The sequence below is a fragment of the Camarhynchus parvulus genome, chromosome 1A (assembly GCF_901933205.1).
Source record: "Camarhynchus parvulus chromosome 1A, STF_HiC, whole genome shotgun sequence".
Classification (NCBI taxonomy): Eukaryota; Metazoa; Chordata; class Aves; order Passeriformes; family Thraupidae; genus Camarhynchus; species Camarhynchus parvulus.
In genome coordinates, this window is record NC_044586.1 from 8414414 (window position 1) to 8431245 (window position 16832).

Below are 16832 nucleotides of genomic sequence, written 5' to 3' on the forward strand. Positions count from 1 at the left end.
TTGTTTTTCTCAACTGCAGACAGTTGGAGTTTTCAGTTACAAGTTTGTTCTGTAATATTACAAAGTGGGTTTATTGAGAAAGTGGGAGAAAAGCACTGTGTTAGTCCCCTGCTAATTAAAATGCATAATTAAAATGAGTAATTAAGCTTACTACAGAATGCTCTTGTGTCTGGGAGCCCAACTGCCCTTGGACAACAACTCATCTGCTGAACTGTCTCTGAGAATTAAAGTAGCCATTGGATACTGTGGTTACATCTTTCCTCTATTTTTTGTTGGCAGCAAAATAAAAGTCTCTGGTCTCTTTTCTGCCATTTTATTTCTTCTATTCTTGCGATGTCAGAACAAACGAGATGATGTCATAGGAATGTCTTTTCAGTGTGGAAATGCAAACACAGAAAGATTTTCTTTTTTCTTTTTTTTCTTTTTTTTTTTCTGAGCAAACAGCTTCTAGAAATTGCCACAATAACTTCCTGTGTTAGCTCTGACCATCACTACTGCTGGTCCCAGGATAGGTGAAATGCTCCTGTCTCCATGCCAGCTCTCATTTGCTTGGAAAACACCCTTAAGCCACAAACCCCTTCTTGGGATGTGGACAGATACTGGCAGATAATGACATGTTTTTATCCCACATACTACAATATTTACTGATCCTAGCAGCTAAATAATTTATTTTTTTTTAATTCTCTCTCCTTAATACTTGTTCTTCATCAATTCATCTTTTAAAAATGCCTACAAACCATCTAGCTGCTAACAGACACTGCAGAGACAGCCATCACCAAGTCCAAACAACTTCCTAGAGACACCTTTCTGGAATCTGAATAGCCTTCACATCTGTGCAGCACAGGAATGGGATGGCCTTATTCCATAAGTTCTGGTTTGCTCACTTTAAAAAAAATGCCACAACCAAAATTAATGAACTTAAGGACTTCATTTTCCTCCTCTCTGTATTCAGCATTTATGGGAACAACGTGGTGTTGTTAATATACACCAATGACTGAGCGCTGTATTTATGCCTCAATGATTTTCTGTCATGAGAATATAATGCCTGGCAAAGACTGATTCTCTGAAATACCAGTTTGTTTGGGGTCATTAATCTTAATTCCTATCTTGCCTGAATAGGAACTGGATAACAGTCAAGTCAGGGAATAGTTCTGAGAATTAAAACTTCAATGCCTTTTGGGCTGCCCAAGGCTTCATATTTCTTTTAAAAAATATGAAATTAATTAATGAGCACCAAGTGCTAGGGAGAGACCCTGTGGAATAACCCAAAATGCTTCTTGTGGTTTTAAAAAACAAAAAACCAGTGGCTTTTGGCAGGATCTTTCCTTAGTAGTTCTTGTGATTTAGTAGTTGCAGCAGGGGCTATGGAAACACAACTCCTGGTTTCTTGAACTGATTGATGTGACTGGCCTCTGGGTTTCCGGGTGATCTTGTTCAAGTTCTTTTACCTGGCTGTGCTCTAGTTTATATGTCTATAAAATAGGTGTGAAACCTGTCTAACTCATGGAGCTGCCATGGGGATTTTAAGGCAATTAGCAGTCCCAAATGAAGTCGTAATTTATTAATAGAATGAGTCAGCAGGAAAAAGGAAAGAAAAAGAGTAGTGACAATATGTTTATCCCTTAATGGTGATAAGAAACAAGGGATACTGGTCTGCAGCTTGGGATAAACTGCCAAGTTGCTGAGCCCTGAGCAGAGGCTGTTTTCCAAAGCATTCTCCCCTCTCTACCTACCCTGCTCCTCCTCTGAGCACCTGAGCAATCCATGCAGGAATCAGTTCCTTGTTCACCAGAACCTGGCAGTGCAAGACACCCCCAGCAGCAGAAGCCACACAGGACCATTAGATCATAAATGTGACCTGCTCAACAGTGCAGGGGATTGCATTTCACACAGCTGCCCTTACCCTGAGCCAAAACCCTTGTGTAGGACTAAAGTAACTTTCCAGAAAGGCAACTGGCCTTGATAGAAAGACCTTTATATACTGTTAAAAATTGCCTTATTTTTTATTTAAATTTGTCAGTATTCAGCTTCTAGGCTCCTCTCTCCAACTGGAGTAGCAGAGCAATTTTAGCCTTTTCCAGGCCTATCTTTATTCCAGGGACCTTCAGGGGTGCCAGATGCACTGCCCATGGCCTGGCAGGGAAACCAGGCTCTGGTGTGGGGAAGAGAGAGTACAGTACTTCTCTCAGTGGAATTGCAAGGGGAGACTGAAATCCTACTTTTTTTTTTTCATTATTTTTCTGCCTGTGGTTTGAATCGTGCTACCAGTAATTACAGAGATTCATAATGGAAATGGAAATGGAAATGCTTAGACTGGCTAGAATGGAGAATGAATGGGAAGGTCTATGTGTGGAAATGTTAGAAAGGGAACACCAGCACAAAAAGCCCTGTGAGGGTGGCAGGTGCATGAACATCACAGCATAATTAAGATCAACTTTTGAAAATACTCAGCTCAGGAACACAAATGAACAGGTTCAGTCAGAACTGAAAAAGGCCACTAAGAGGTGATGGTAGGACAGTACAGAACAGGGCTGAAGTTTTTAGACACTCTGGTAAGAAGACAGAGTAGAGGAAATAAACCCTAATCATTCCCAGAGGTGTCAGAGCACAGAGGAAATCAAAGATCCTGGTCACTGTCAGCTCCCAAAGGCAAAAAAGGTTTGGTGGCACCTGGGATCCTGAGGATGTCCCAGCACAAGGACTCAGCAGAGCATTACATGGCCCTCCACACAATGGCAAGAAATCCTGAGCATCCCACCTGGATGCTGAGCTGGGACAAAGGCTGGGGGATACACAGAATGGTGTTTGTGAGTACCTGGTAATGGGATGTGAATGGCTGAAACTTGCCATCTTCAAAGAAAATTACTTTGTCCTCCGCTAATGTTTGGTTTCAAGCATTGGGACACAACCATCAGTTTATACCAGCAGAAAAGCCCCTTGAAAACTGGTTCTCAAAGGGATCTCCTATTTGATCACTTGCAGATTTGCCTTTTCAAGGTCTTCTCAAACCCACAGATATCCTCACAAGGTCCATGCAAACTTCCATCACAACCCAGTTTGAGCTCCAATGCCAGTTTCTACAAACCCCTGCTCCAAGAAAGGATATTGCTTTGCCACTGGAGGAACTGCCATTTCAAATCCAGACAAAAATCATGTATCTTTAAAAAGAAAAAAAATTAGTGTGCTTGAACTATTTTGCAGACAACAGTGATCATAGTCATAGAACCTCAGAGGGAACTTTACGTGGCCACAGACACGTATTATTTTTCCACCCTGTATTTCATGTAAGAACATGCATAAAAATCTTACAGGTCTCACTTGCCTAATACTGAAAATATGCAGTACTTATCAATAGTTTACAATAGAAATAAATATCTTGTGAAGAATTGCAAGCATCACTTGTGAAAACAATCACTGAAACCAGAAGTTTTGCTGAGCTGCTTATTTCAAGAGATTTCACTTTGTCATTGAGAAACTTCTTTCTGTTCAGAGATTGTGCATTTTTTCTTTACTTTAAGGAAAAGATGCTATCTCTTGGCATTTTTATTTTTCTGGCAGACCTTTAGCTCAGCCAGTGGATGAACAGAAGGAAAGTGTTCGTATATTAATTGCTTGTGACTTACTATTAAAGAACAGGAAAAATTCTGTTTTCAATGTAAGTGAGGAAATCTGTGCCTCCGTGCTCTGGGGAATTCTGATTTTCCTGTCTTTGTTTCCATCCTAACACAAAGGAAAAATACTTTAAAAGTCATTACGAAACAAAAGATTCTGAAAGCATTTGAACCTGAAATGATAATATGCTTCAATTTTCTCCCCTTCATTTTAAATGCACTTTTGATTAAAAAAAGAAATATTTTATCCTCTTATAAAATGAATACATTTTATCTGGTTTATGCCCTTTCCCCTCCCCGTAACTAGGACTCTTCCCTGCAGACAGACCCTGCACTGCATCATCTGGTGCAGAATGAAGACCACATGTCTCAGAGAAGATGTAAGCTGGTTTACAGGATACTACTGAAGAATGCCATAGCCATGCTATGAATCCCATGAAACAGCAAATTATCCTGGGAAGACTCAGTTCAAATAATGAAATGGACTTTGACAATTTTCCACTAATAACAATGTCCTGAATTCTGCTTGCATCAAAAGAGTTTTGTTTTCACTTCTCTGTTACAAAATTAAATTCATAAAACTTCCACTGCCCGTCTAAGTTTTGCCATGGAAAAAGTCCATTTTAAAGTGTTTTTTTCCCCGTCTTTTGAAAGATCATCAGCTCTTTTTTCATGGAAAGTTATTAGCAAATGAGTATCTGATAGAAGTAAAAGATAGCCATTTACTATGAAGTGCAGGAGGTGAGCTAATTAGCAGGAAAATGGCTATTAGTGCTTCAAAGTCTCAACCTTTGGGGTTTTGATTTTTTTGTGTGTGTTTTGTTTGGGTTTTTTTAATTGGGCCGTGAGGATGCCAGTACTTCATTCAAAAGTGTTTCTAAATAATTATGCACTCATTAAGGTGGCTAACCACCTGAATTGCTGTAATTAGAACACTTGATATAAACAATTAATTATGTTAGCACTGCTGAAAGCTGTTTTTAAGATCTAGATACAGAAATATGTTCAAACAAAGAAAACCCCAAATCACAAGGGGATCTTTATTTCATTTGACACATGCCCACTGATTGTTCTCTGACAACAATCCTCTTGGAAGCCCTGTGTAAGAATGAAATAAAAACTGGGAATGATGCTATCAGGACTCCCACTGAAATGGAATTATTTTCTTTATCCAAGGAACTGATATATAGAAATTTTCTCAAATCAGTTTTATCTTCTCCTGGAGCAACTGGCTTTATTCTGGATGTGAAGGAACTGCAGAGATGATGCAGCAGCTCAAGCATTCACTTACTCAAGCCCAAAATTTCAGTGCTCCAAAAAGTGAAATAGGTCATGACCCTCTGTACATTTGGAGCTCAAGTAAGAATGTTCTTCTTTCCCTCTAATTTAATTCTCTTACACACAAGTTTCCCAGCATTCTGCTGTCCTCCAACAAGTCCTCACAACACTGAGCTGGCTTGATAATGAATTACAGGTGTAGTTTTCTAAAAGTTCACAAAACTATATAAACTTCAACCCCATTCCTAAGGAGCTTGACAAAATTTATCTTTTTGCTTGGCTATTATGCAAAATGAAACTATGCAAAATCTCAGGTTTGGCATGGATACGAAACAAAACCACTTGAAAGGCTGCAAATTAAAGTGAATTTTCTTTGACAATTTCAGTTTGCCCAAACATGAAACTCAAAGGAAACCTCAGGGCAGAAGTGCAAACCAGAACAGATCGAAATCAACAGACGTTTACACAACATTCCATGAATCAAAGGTACCTGACTTCAAATGACACCAAGCAGAGGCTGACAAAACAGGAATCAGACAGGAACAGTTTTGAGCATTATCTACTTCACATTTAACAAAACAATTCATCTCTCCTATTACCAGTCCTCTAACCATGAAGACCCATAATCTCAAGTTTTAAACTCTTTTCCCAATCTCCTATTGTCATCACTTCAATCTTTCTCAAGTTTTCAAGCCTCATGCTGTGAGAACTACCAGGGAAATAAAACCATTTTATTCTACCCAAACCCATCTTTAAAAGTGTTCTCTGTAGAATAATCACCTGTACTGGTGAACCTGTTGAGTCTGAGTGATAACTGATAATTTCCCTGAATTATAAAGTGTCATCAAGATAACTGATAATGGACAATTACAGACTATGGAGACTCTTGAAAATGCACAGGAAATTTTAAAAAATATATCATCCCTGTGTGTTGTTTTTCAGATACCTCATCTTGGGTTTTGAAACTGCAGTTTCCATTCCTGGCAGCTGTAAAGTTAAACCCTGGAAGTGTTTACACACCTCCCCTACACCTTCCAAAATAGCTCTTTAATGGAAGTACCTAGGGAATGGGGAACTAGTTAACTTTCCAAATGACTGAGGAAAAATACTTGCATAGGCCAAGATCTGTTCAGAATTAATGAAGGGCTTGATTCTGCAAACCCACATCCAAGTAATTCTGTACATGAGTTATTTCCCTGAGAGCAGAGGCTGTGGATAGATATCAAACCATATTCAAAATTAAAGTTTGCAACATGGCAGCCCAATTATGCAATTAAAAGTGGTGTTCAGGGAGTGTTCTTCAGTTATTTATCCTCATTATTTCTGCATGATTTTATTGCATATTTTCATATTGCTCAGAAGAAAATAGGGCACTTTGGAGACACACATACATGTATAAAACACCACATTTAATTCACTTCCATGAGTTAAGCTCTTTGGTGAATTTCAGAAAATAATTAAACATGCACTAAAGTATATGCAAAGTTCTAGGTTGTGAGCATAAATATGGAAAAATACAAACCTTATTTATGAGCTCAAAATAATCTCTCAAGAGTGATTTAGCCATAGTTTTAATAGCATGAAAATGACTAATTTAAGGTCAGGAGTAATTTAGTTTTGACTGACTTGGCAATCCTTTGTTCTCTGGGTCATGTAAGTGTTGAGTAAATTATAAACCTGTAATTCTATCCCGAGGTCAAGGAACTTCAGAACTGATTTGATATATTGGTCTCCTGGAAAGTTCTTCCAAGGCCAGTACCCCCTAAACTGTGTTTATGAGTTGACTGCATTAATAACTGATAGAGTCATATAATATTAGCAGAAGTGAAATATACCCTTAAAAAGAAGAGCTCAAATTGGGATTTTTGAATGAGAGGCAAATCAGATATATCTGTGAGAAGTCAAGTTTCTACACAGCACTGAAAAAAACAAACATAACTGAGAAAAGGTGTTCAGGAAGAGAACCAGACTGATTATTCTTGTGAACATTACATGGGATAATTCTGTGTTTGTGAAGCAAAACTTTACATTCATATCTTACATGGGGCAAAAATAAACAAGCCATCAACTACTTTTACAGACTATGTCAGAAGCATAAATACATTTAAAAAAATAAGCAACTGCTCATTTAATGCAGGCTTTGCTCTATCCCATAACACTTGCCATTGAAAGTCTGAAATGGGATGTCAAATGAGATGTTTTCCATTCAAGAATTAAGTGTGCATTATAGCAGCACTTCTTAATTTGGAACCTTTTTATGTTTCCAAATCAAAGCCATCTCACTGCTAAAGAAATATACTGTAAAGCCCAGACAAAGAGCCTGGACTATTCTTTCATCATCAGGCAAAAATTAAAGTTAATGGTCCTCAAAGTGTTTAGGGCTATTTCTTTTGCCCAACATCACAGTACTTATTAGTAAGAGGTATACTCAGATTACTCTGTTCAGTTCTGATTTAAAAGAAACTCAATAGTAATCTGAAATCTTGAAATCCTTAAGAATAACCTGTTGTTAAACTTGAGCACTCCTGTGAAAAATCAGAATTAGGTTCCCCCCACCTCCAAAGCCGGTAGACTTCGTATTGACATTAATATCTCCTGGTAACAATGAATATTTCTCCTGGACAGTCCTTTCAAATTCCTAGCAAGAGCACTAACTTCACTTTTACTCTATAAAAATCCAACAGCTGGTTAGATTAACCAGCCATAAATACACATCCCGGTTAAAGAAACAATCAGCACCAGAATTAAAACTCCTCAGCCTCTTCCCACAGTGGGTTACAGCGTTTGACTTGGTCATACAGTAAGACACACTTTGAAAAGTGGCATTATATTGTTGACAGTATTTCAGGCTTCTTCCAGCTCCTGTCCCTGGTCCCAGAGAGCAGAGCTCAGGGCCTGCCCCTCCTGTTCCCCTCAGCAGAAGCTGTGACTGCCATGTCTGCCCTCAGCCTCCTCCAGCTGAACAGACCAAGTGCCCTCAGCTGCTCCTCACACGGCTTCCCCTCAAGGCCCTGCACCATCCTCGTGCCCTCCTTTGGACACACTCTAATGGCTTTATGTCTTTCTTACATTGTGGCACCCAAAACTTCACACAATACTCGAGCTGAGGCTGCCCCAGAGCAGAGCAGGACAATCCCCTTCCTGGCCCAGCTGTGCCTGATGCCCCCAGGACAGGGATGTCCCTGCTGGCTCCAGGACACTTCGGCCTTATGTCACCTGGCATTGAGCAGGAGCCCCTCCAGGTCCCTTTCCCTGGCACTGCTTTCCAGCCTCTCACTCCCAGTGTGTCCAGGGCTACTCCATCCCAGGCCCAGGATCCGGCCCTGTCCCTTGGTGATTGCCCAGCCCCGCCATTTGTGGGGGTCTCTGCAGGACCTCCCTGCCATGAGGGAGCCCACAGCTCCTCCCAGCTTAGTGTCATCAGAAAACTGAGTAAGTATTCCTCAGGGTGCTGCATCCAGGTCATTACTGAGGAAGTTGAAGAACACAGGGCTGATGATGGTGCCCTGCAGAAGCCCGATCAGTGCCGGCCTGATGTCACCGCAGCCACTGTCACCCTTTGTGCCCAATCTGTGAGCCTGTTGCTCATCTATCATGTTATCCAGCTGTGGGCTGGACAGTTTGTCCAGAAGAATCCTGTGAGAAACAACATCCAAGTCTTTGCCAAAGTCCAAAAGAAGTTCATCTCCTGGCTCTCCTAGATCAGCCACACAGGAGGAAATTGATCTCCCTGTACAAAAGCAGGGATAAACCCATAAGACAAGAAGACCCTGTGGAACTTCAAAACCAGCAACCACCTTAAACCACATACTCAACCACCGGGTTCACTGACACATAAGCTACTGGTCTGCGTTTTTCGGTTGGGGCGACCTCGGAGCAAAACAAAACCTCCAAAAATTAGAGCACACCTCTAGACTGAGAGCAACCCCTCAATGTGCTAATAGCATCCAGACCCAATGCAATTGATCAGTGGACCAAGCTACCCTTGGATACCCAGGGATAGCAGCGCAATCTCCTCCGAGAGTCCGTATCGACGGACCTGTAGAAGGAAATCAGGTTTTCCTTTCATGAAGCCATGCTGACTGTGACCAATGACTGTGCTGTCCTCCAGGTGTTTTTAAATCCCTCCCAGAATCATCTTTTCCATGATTTTCCGGGACACTGAAGTGAGACTGATGCAGCTTTGTGAATTGGCTCAGAGCTGGATCTCAAGGATGATGGACAGAGCAGGGAGGGGAGGGATGTGCAGCTGGAGCAGGACCTGCCCATCGGTCATGGAGAGATTTGTGTTGGCTCAACCTCAGCCTGACTCACTCCTTCAGCTCAGGAACACCACAAAAGGCATCTGACAGCTTCTGAAAAAACAGGGGAAGCCTGGCAGGTTTGAGAAGCAAGTGCTGTAACTGCATCTGGCAGGGGAGGAGGGCAAATTAGCAGTGAAAACAGCCTGTGCTGATTTGAGAACGAGGGCACTTGAACTGGCTGGCTGGGAGCTGGCTTACATAAATATTATTTACATTATATGCAAGGTAGAACACATCTCCTTATGCTGAGCTCAGGGCACTGGCACGCTCCTCACTGAGGGTCAGAGGGAGTTTAGTTCAGGTCTAGGATTTAACCATCAACAGAAGGATGAGGGGTTGAAGCAAGGATTAAACTCTGGGTTTAAGTTGCATTACAAAACTTCTCCCCAAATATTCTGTGAGTAGCAACTTCTGACTGTTCACTGTGAAAAGCAATAAATTTGAACAGATGATGTGTGGGACAGAAGATTTAGTGACTAAAGGCTGCCCTCTACAACACACATTGTTCCTAAAGTTTCAGTCACTGTTTTGCTTTTCCATCAAAATCACCTTCTTAATTCTGTATTTGAGTTTCTTGGTGTATCAGTACTACAAAATAAAATTTCAGTTTGCTAACATTTATCAGCTGTATTCTAAATGAAAGATATTTTCTGGGAGATACTGAAAGAAACTTCCCTCCTCCCTCATTTTAGATAATATATACTGTATGGAGAGTATATGCTGTATTGTATATTTTCTATAAAAACATTACACTTTTAACTTCCTTGGGACCACGTATATAAATATTTGTACATGAAATTATAAGATAGGCTTTGAAATTTATGCCATAAATTTCTGTTAATGTTCTAAAAATATTTGTTCAGGAAAATGAAATTGCAGTAAAATATTTTACTACAGACCAGTCAAAGGTTCTCAAAACATTATATTCTTAAAAAACAATCTTTCAAGCTATAAAACAGAGTTCCATTTTAGATATCAAAAGGCAAATTTAACCAGCTTGACTTGATTAATACCAAGAAGTTTAACATTTTAGGAAACACTGAGATCTAAGGTGAAATTAAGTCAAGTTGTAAGCATTTGCTCTTATAACATACATGTTTTAATTTTGTTTTCTAGAAACTTTTACTGTTAGAGGCAAATGGCAGTGGATGGGGGATTATGTGCATATTTCCTATTGCAATTAGCACTAATGAGAGCAGGATGTGCTGCCCAGCACACAAAACTCGAAGCACACAAATTGTTAATAAATTTGACTCCTCACAAGCCAGAAAACGAATGCAGCATTCAGAGCAATGGGTGGTCCCAGATCTATTTCTGAGGGGGCCAACACCTCAGTCAGGAGTTCAGCCCCACCTGGAGACTCCCAATGGCTTTTGCCACTCACAGTGGAAGCTCCACCACCATTTCTGCTCACACAAAAGTCCCTTCAATGGCAGCAGCTCTCCCTCAGGAAGGTTCCAAACAGCCCCCAAATCACAGGCACAGTATCAGCACTTTCATGTGCGTCTTCATGAAAAGCTGTTTCCCCTCCTCCAATTCCCCACCTAAAGACCACGGTCAGGTGAGTTTGAGTCCCCAGGAGCTCTCAGCTTTCTCAGGAGCTCAGCACAGCTGCAGACACCCCTGGGCCCAGCTCACACTCACACCTCACACCTCATTCTGCTGGGAGAAGGCTCCTCACTGCAGCCCCTGCTCCCCACCCTGCTCACGCTGCCTGGCCCTGACTGACACCTTGGAGAGGCTACCTAAAACAGAGCCTAGACAAGATTAAGAGAATAAAAATGGGTATTTATTAAAGGTCTTCAATATGAAAACCTTGGGCACCCAAAAGCCTCTCAGAGGCTACACCCAAGAAGGACGATGGTCGCAAGTTTTGCACACAGATATAAGCTTGGTCCATTTACATATTAGGGGTTAATCCTCCAATTACAGCATTAGGTAATGAAGTCATGTATCCCCAGTTTTCTCACCCCAAACTCACTTTGTTTATAACTTTTGGTGGCCTGAGGCAGTAAGGTATCCTTGAGTCAGGACAACAGTTGCTGACAGGCTATGGAGCTTTAAACACTAAAGAATTGCAGGATTACAAATGTATGAAAAATATATAAAGGCTAAAATCCTAAGGCATCACAACTACCTGCAAATGCCAGCTGCCAAAGCTTGCTCCCCCCTGGCTTCTCTGCAGGAATCCCACACCTCTGGATGCCAACATCCCTCGGGGTGCCTGTGCTGTACACACTGAGCAGCTGCCCAGTGCCAAGGGAAGAGCACAGAGAGATTCACAGGCTGTGAGCACACATTCAGGTTTAGGAATTTACTCCAGCAATTTACTAATCACCATAAATCTTTTAGATTTGCCCAAATACTTTTTCCCCTTGCAGCATTAGTGTGTTTCCCAGCAGATGGAAATAGTTTTTCTTCCTCTCATTCCCATCAGCAGCAAGCAACAGCTCCTTGGGCTTGTGTCAATTTTAATTTTTTTTTTTTTAAGGGGCAAGGGCATATTTTTGTTCTTCTTTCCAGACTTAACACAATTTTCTTGTAGTTCATGTTTCACCTCTAAACACAGCAAACTTAAGGTCATCTCAGGTGTTGCTCAAGACAAAAGAATCAAGAACACCAGTAGTCACACCTATATTAGAGACAGATCTCCAAAAACCAAATCACTACACAGAGTTTTTCTATTTTCCATTGCAATAGATTCTGGTAAGACAGGAAAGAGAAAAAAAAAAAATGTTATATACTATTTTTCTGTATCTCCTTTCCTGCTGGCCCACTGAACAGTTTTACAACTCAAGTGTTGAATCAAGGATAGGATGTCACTGTGTCATTACTGCTAAAGTAAATTTTTGTTTCTTGAACAACAGCAAATGCATTCCAGAAATAGAAATTGCTGACAAAATTTTAAAAAATAATGTCATTGTGGCAGCTCCAACCAGGAGAGTTTAGGAATGCCATATCTTAGGTACCTTCACAAACTCAGTTGAAGTCTCTATGCATCAGCATTACACTAGGATTGCTGGAGTTTTCAAAACGAGTGAAAATATACTCAGATATTATCTTCTGCACTACATTCAGCTGAGAATGGAGAAAGTTCACTACAGTCTCCCTTACCTGATTTATGTTGGCTTTTGCAATAAAACTCAGGTGAGTGCAATTTTTTTCTTAATGTAAAGAAAATTCCATGCAGTAAAAATAGCACCACAGTAGGGAAGCTTCAGTTCCTGTACTCATTTCAAATCTGGGTCACTGCACAAACATTAGAATAATCCTAAACCAAACAGCCAGCCTATTCTTGCAGCTAGAGAAAGGTGGTAGGGAAATCAAGAGCCTGGGTTGAATTCACAAAGGTGGGAGGCTGAAACACTTGGAGATGGGCTGGCCAGGTAATTCAGCCACTAAGCAGCCTGAGCTGGGAAGGAAAAAACTGAAGCCACCACAGGTGTTCCTTTCTTCAGGCATGAGAGCACACTGCAGAGTCAACAATGAGAACACTGAAAACTTTGTGTGTCAAAGGCCTGAACTAACCTGCACAGGACCCATTCCACGCAAGAGGAATTTGTACCAAACTGGGAGTCAGGCTAGGCTTAGATGTCTGTGCAGCTTTCCTGCTGATCTTGGTTACTGTGGGTTCCTCAGAGGCCCTACCTTTGTCCAAGAAGCTGATTGCAAACTCAATGAAGAACTAAAGAAGTTTAAATGGATAGATGACATACTGTCCCACTATAGAAAACACCAAAAGCACTGAAGAAAAAACTCAGTACGAAAGGTTTCTATTCATGTAACATAAATGTAGATGTTTTTTTACACCTGGAAAGACAGAAAGCTCAAATCAGTGTTCACAGAGAAATTTAGTTTCAGTTTTTTGGGTTTTTTAATATACTTATGTTCATAGTTTGCAAACTTAAGCCACGGTGACTAAGAGAGGTGGCTTTGTGTCAGAAATTTAGAATACAAACTTTTAGCTCAGATATTAACTCAGATCCACTGTGGCAAAACAGACACAAAAGCTAAAGTTTAATGAAAAAATGCAACAAAACCACAAAACCCTACTGCTGAAACTTCTGACTTTTGTGCCTTTGACTTCATGACCATAAGGTTTCACTAAAGGAGTGTTTGCATTGAATATATTTTCTTTGCATTCTTTTTGGAGATGGGTTCATATGAGAATTGTATCTTTGTTTCCTGGGATTCCATCTGCTCCCACTGTCATTACCCTCTGTGTGAGCCTTTCACAAATGTTCCTGTGGACATAATTCAGGGCTTCAGGTGAGGGACAGTTACAAGAGTGAGATTAACTCTTCAGATGGAAAGGTCTCCCTTTCATTCAGACTTCCTTGATAAGAAAGAGTAAGAGAGGGTGGAAAACAAGGGAACAGAATACATAGCAGTGACAGAATTGTCAGTGTTTAGAAGCGTTCCTAAAGAAAATATTGCTCTGAACTTTTTCTTCAGAAAAGTTCCTTCCTACATGCAAAGGGTGCTGGGTTGACAGAATGGGTAACATGAACTCCCTCAGAATTAGATGATGTTCTGCCAGAGCTATAAAAAAAAAGTGTAAGAATGAAGTAACTTAGTCACCACTAAAATCATAATTGTACACTCATCCAGGCTGGAAGTGCAGCTCAATCCCTTGTTAGCTCAGGGCTAATGTCAAAGTTAGGTCAGGTTGCTCAGGTTTTGAGAATCTTTGGAGCAGAATCTCCATTTATGAGGTAATAAAAACCCCAGAGGCCCATCAGGCTGGCAAGCTGTATTCCAATATCACATAAAGGAAGTGGGATCAGCTTTGTGGCATGAAAATCACCCAGCACACTACACAGAAATACAAGTAAAGGACAACACTATGACTGCAAGTGTTTAAGAAAATTTCAATCAGCATATGAGAGGTTTACGGAAAGGATTTTGGAAAGGCAGCAGAAAGACCAGTTTCTTTCCCAAAAACTGCTAATGAACTGTTGTGTGACCTCAGGCAAAATCACTTCAGTGCTCCATCCTCCTGCTTCCCTCCCCACTGGGTCTATTTAGACTGCGGGTGCTCAGGGACAGGGACTGTCTCTCCCTGTCTATTTACACAGCGTCTGACACAGCCAGCCCCTGATCCTGCAGGGGACCTACAGATGCTATTGCATTACAGAAAAATAACAATAGTGACAAGCAAGATGGAACCAAATTAGGTAAATTGCAAGAGGGATTGAATTTACTTGTGAGAAGCTTTGCTGGTTTTTTTTGTTGTTGTTGAAGAGTTTATTATGACAGCAGATTTTAATGCACAGTTAGAGCAGGCAAAGCCAGCAATGAAAATGCATGTAGGGGCAGAGCTACACAAACTGAAGGCTAAAGATCAGCTTTGGGTCTGTTAATGGAACCTACAGTTAATCTGTTAGAGCTGATTTTTGTTGCACGTAATATAGCACATTTTCATTTACTTATTTTCAAAATGGGAAGATGTTTAAAATATTTTAGAGACAGGAAACAGATAACAGTGATCATGTTTGTTAGTGAAATTTTACCCAGTTGTTCCTCATAATGTCACCAATAACTTGTTTTATATTCTTATCTTCAAGGGTATTCTCTTTACTTTCCAAGTTTCAGTGAAATATCTGTATTGAGTTTTCAATATTATCCTGAATTTCTTTTCAAATTAATTTCCATCCTGTGTGAACTACCCATTTCTGAACTCTGTGAGAATATTATTGCAGACTCCAGCAGAATTTTTAGTTTCTTCCAAGAAATGCTTCCAAGAAGGAGGAATACACTGAAGCCTAATGAATCATTCATTTATTTTTTCATGTCAAGATAAAAAACAGTTTAAGGAGGAGGTAGCAAATAGTAAGCAAATAGATTAAGCAGCCTTGTTGGAAATATTTTTACTTTCCTCCTAAAATACACTTTAGGATGATATGGATTTATAGACAAACTAATATGCCTTGAAAGGGGAGATAAAGAATTTTTTTTGGTATTTCTCTGTGGGGAACGTTTTTGGAAACACCTGATACCTGAGGCAGTCTACTTCATTTCAAAGGCAAGTATTTGCTCTTTAGGAGTAACCTTTGCTAATGGATGCAAACCTAGCAAGGCCACAAAATCACTTTGATCTCTGTTTCAAAATGTTTTTGGAATTTATCCATTGCCAGGGAATGAATTTCTTCTCCTGGAAAGCTCTGAACCCTCGTATTAAATATACCCCTTGATCGACAAAGTTAAATCTTAACATTTTAGACTTACAATATAATTTGTATCAATGCAAAAGTGCCTTCACCATCTAAAAATTCCAAAGATTTCTAGGTCCTTTTCTATTCCAGAAATAGAAGTAGAATTACTTCAGTCTCAAACATTTGTCACTTCTATCTCAATGTAAGTTTTATAAGCAAGAAACTGTGCCAAAACTGCCCAATTACAGTTCATGCAAGCAAAAAACCCTATATTGTACATTGCATCAAGAGCTACCAAAATGTTGGTTTTTTTTTTATTTTTGTACAATGAATTGGATGTCAGTTGATGATTTAAATGCTGGATATCTGTAGCTTTTAATACTTTTAGATGATTTACCCATGGACACAGTGTTGCATAACTTCAGATAAAAATACATGGAACACAGAAGAGTTTAAGTGTGAAATGGACTCTGGACTTTTAATACAGTTTGATCAGGAAGTTTGTAATTCTTGATATATGGAATTCTTAAGTCTTAGTGAAACAAACTAAAATAAACCCCCCTGGAATTTGTTTGCTTTGTATTTGTTTTTTTTCATTAGAACCAATTATTTGTCTTGTACTGCTATTTTGCCTCAGCCAGAACTGAAGAGCTATATTCAATGAGCTTTTTATCTTTGTGAGATCTCTTGGAATAAATATTTTTCCCACAGAGGCAATCTAGTACGCTGAATTGTTGAGGACTTATTAAAAGAACAAAAGTCGTAAGGAACAATGGAAATTTCACAGGCAATTCACAGCCTTTGCACAAAAACACCAGTTGAAGAGCCAATGTATTAAAGAAATCCCAGTATCCAAGGCAGAAGTCTGAATATGAACTCTGCAGTCTGGTCTCCTAGTTTTTGTATATTTTACAAAGGTCAAACTGAGCCCAAAAGCAAGTGCACAAAATGAAGCATCAGACCAGCAGTTTAAAAGGTGAGAATCCAGTTACGTTTTATCCTTATTTTGCTTCCTAGTCTTAAAGTTACTGTTATTGGCTTGTAAGCCATGTATAAAAACAAATACTCATCCAAGACAAATATTAATATAATAAATACAGCATTTCACAATAATTTGATTAACCCAATAAATTAACAAACTCTAACTATCTGGTACAATGGGTATATTACTTAAAAAGAAGGCTGAATAATTCAATTATGTATTTTAAACCCTACCACATATATGACCAAGTCATACAATATAAATCAAGATGAAAATCTTACTTTCGGTGTTCTTCATTCAGATTTTGACAATAACATTATGCAAATGCAAAGTTTGACTTCAGATGAGAATGTTGCTGAAAAGAACAGATACTGATTCCTGACTGAGGAAATTTCACACAGTCTGAGATTTCTATCTTTGATACATGATTTGGATGATATTTAAAATTCATTTTATTATTTGATATAGACAGACAAAATCATAATTATTCAACCTGGAATGA

General features: G+C 39.7%; 1 protein-coding gene across 1 annotated transcript in view; it reads right to left on the reverse strand.

Moving 5' to 3' along the window:
• Positions 1 to 16832, reverse strand: part of LOC115909979 (potassium voltage-gated channel subfamily KQT member 1-like) — a 407425-nt gene that overhangs the window by 189721 nt on the left and 200872 nt on the right. The window contains exon 12 of the mRNA XM_030959748.1: positions 97 to 111. Coding sequence (XP_030815608.1) covers positions 97 to 111 — 15 coding nt within the window. The remainder of the gene's footprint in view (positions 1 to 96; positions 112 to 16832) is intronic.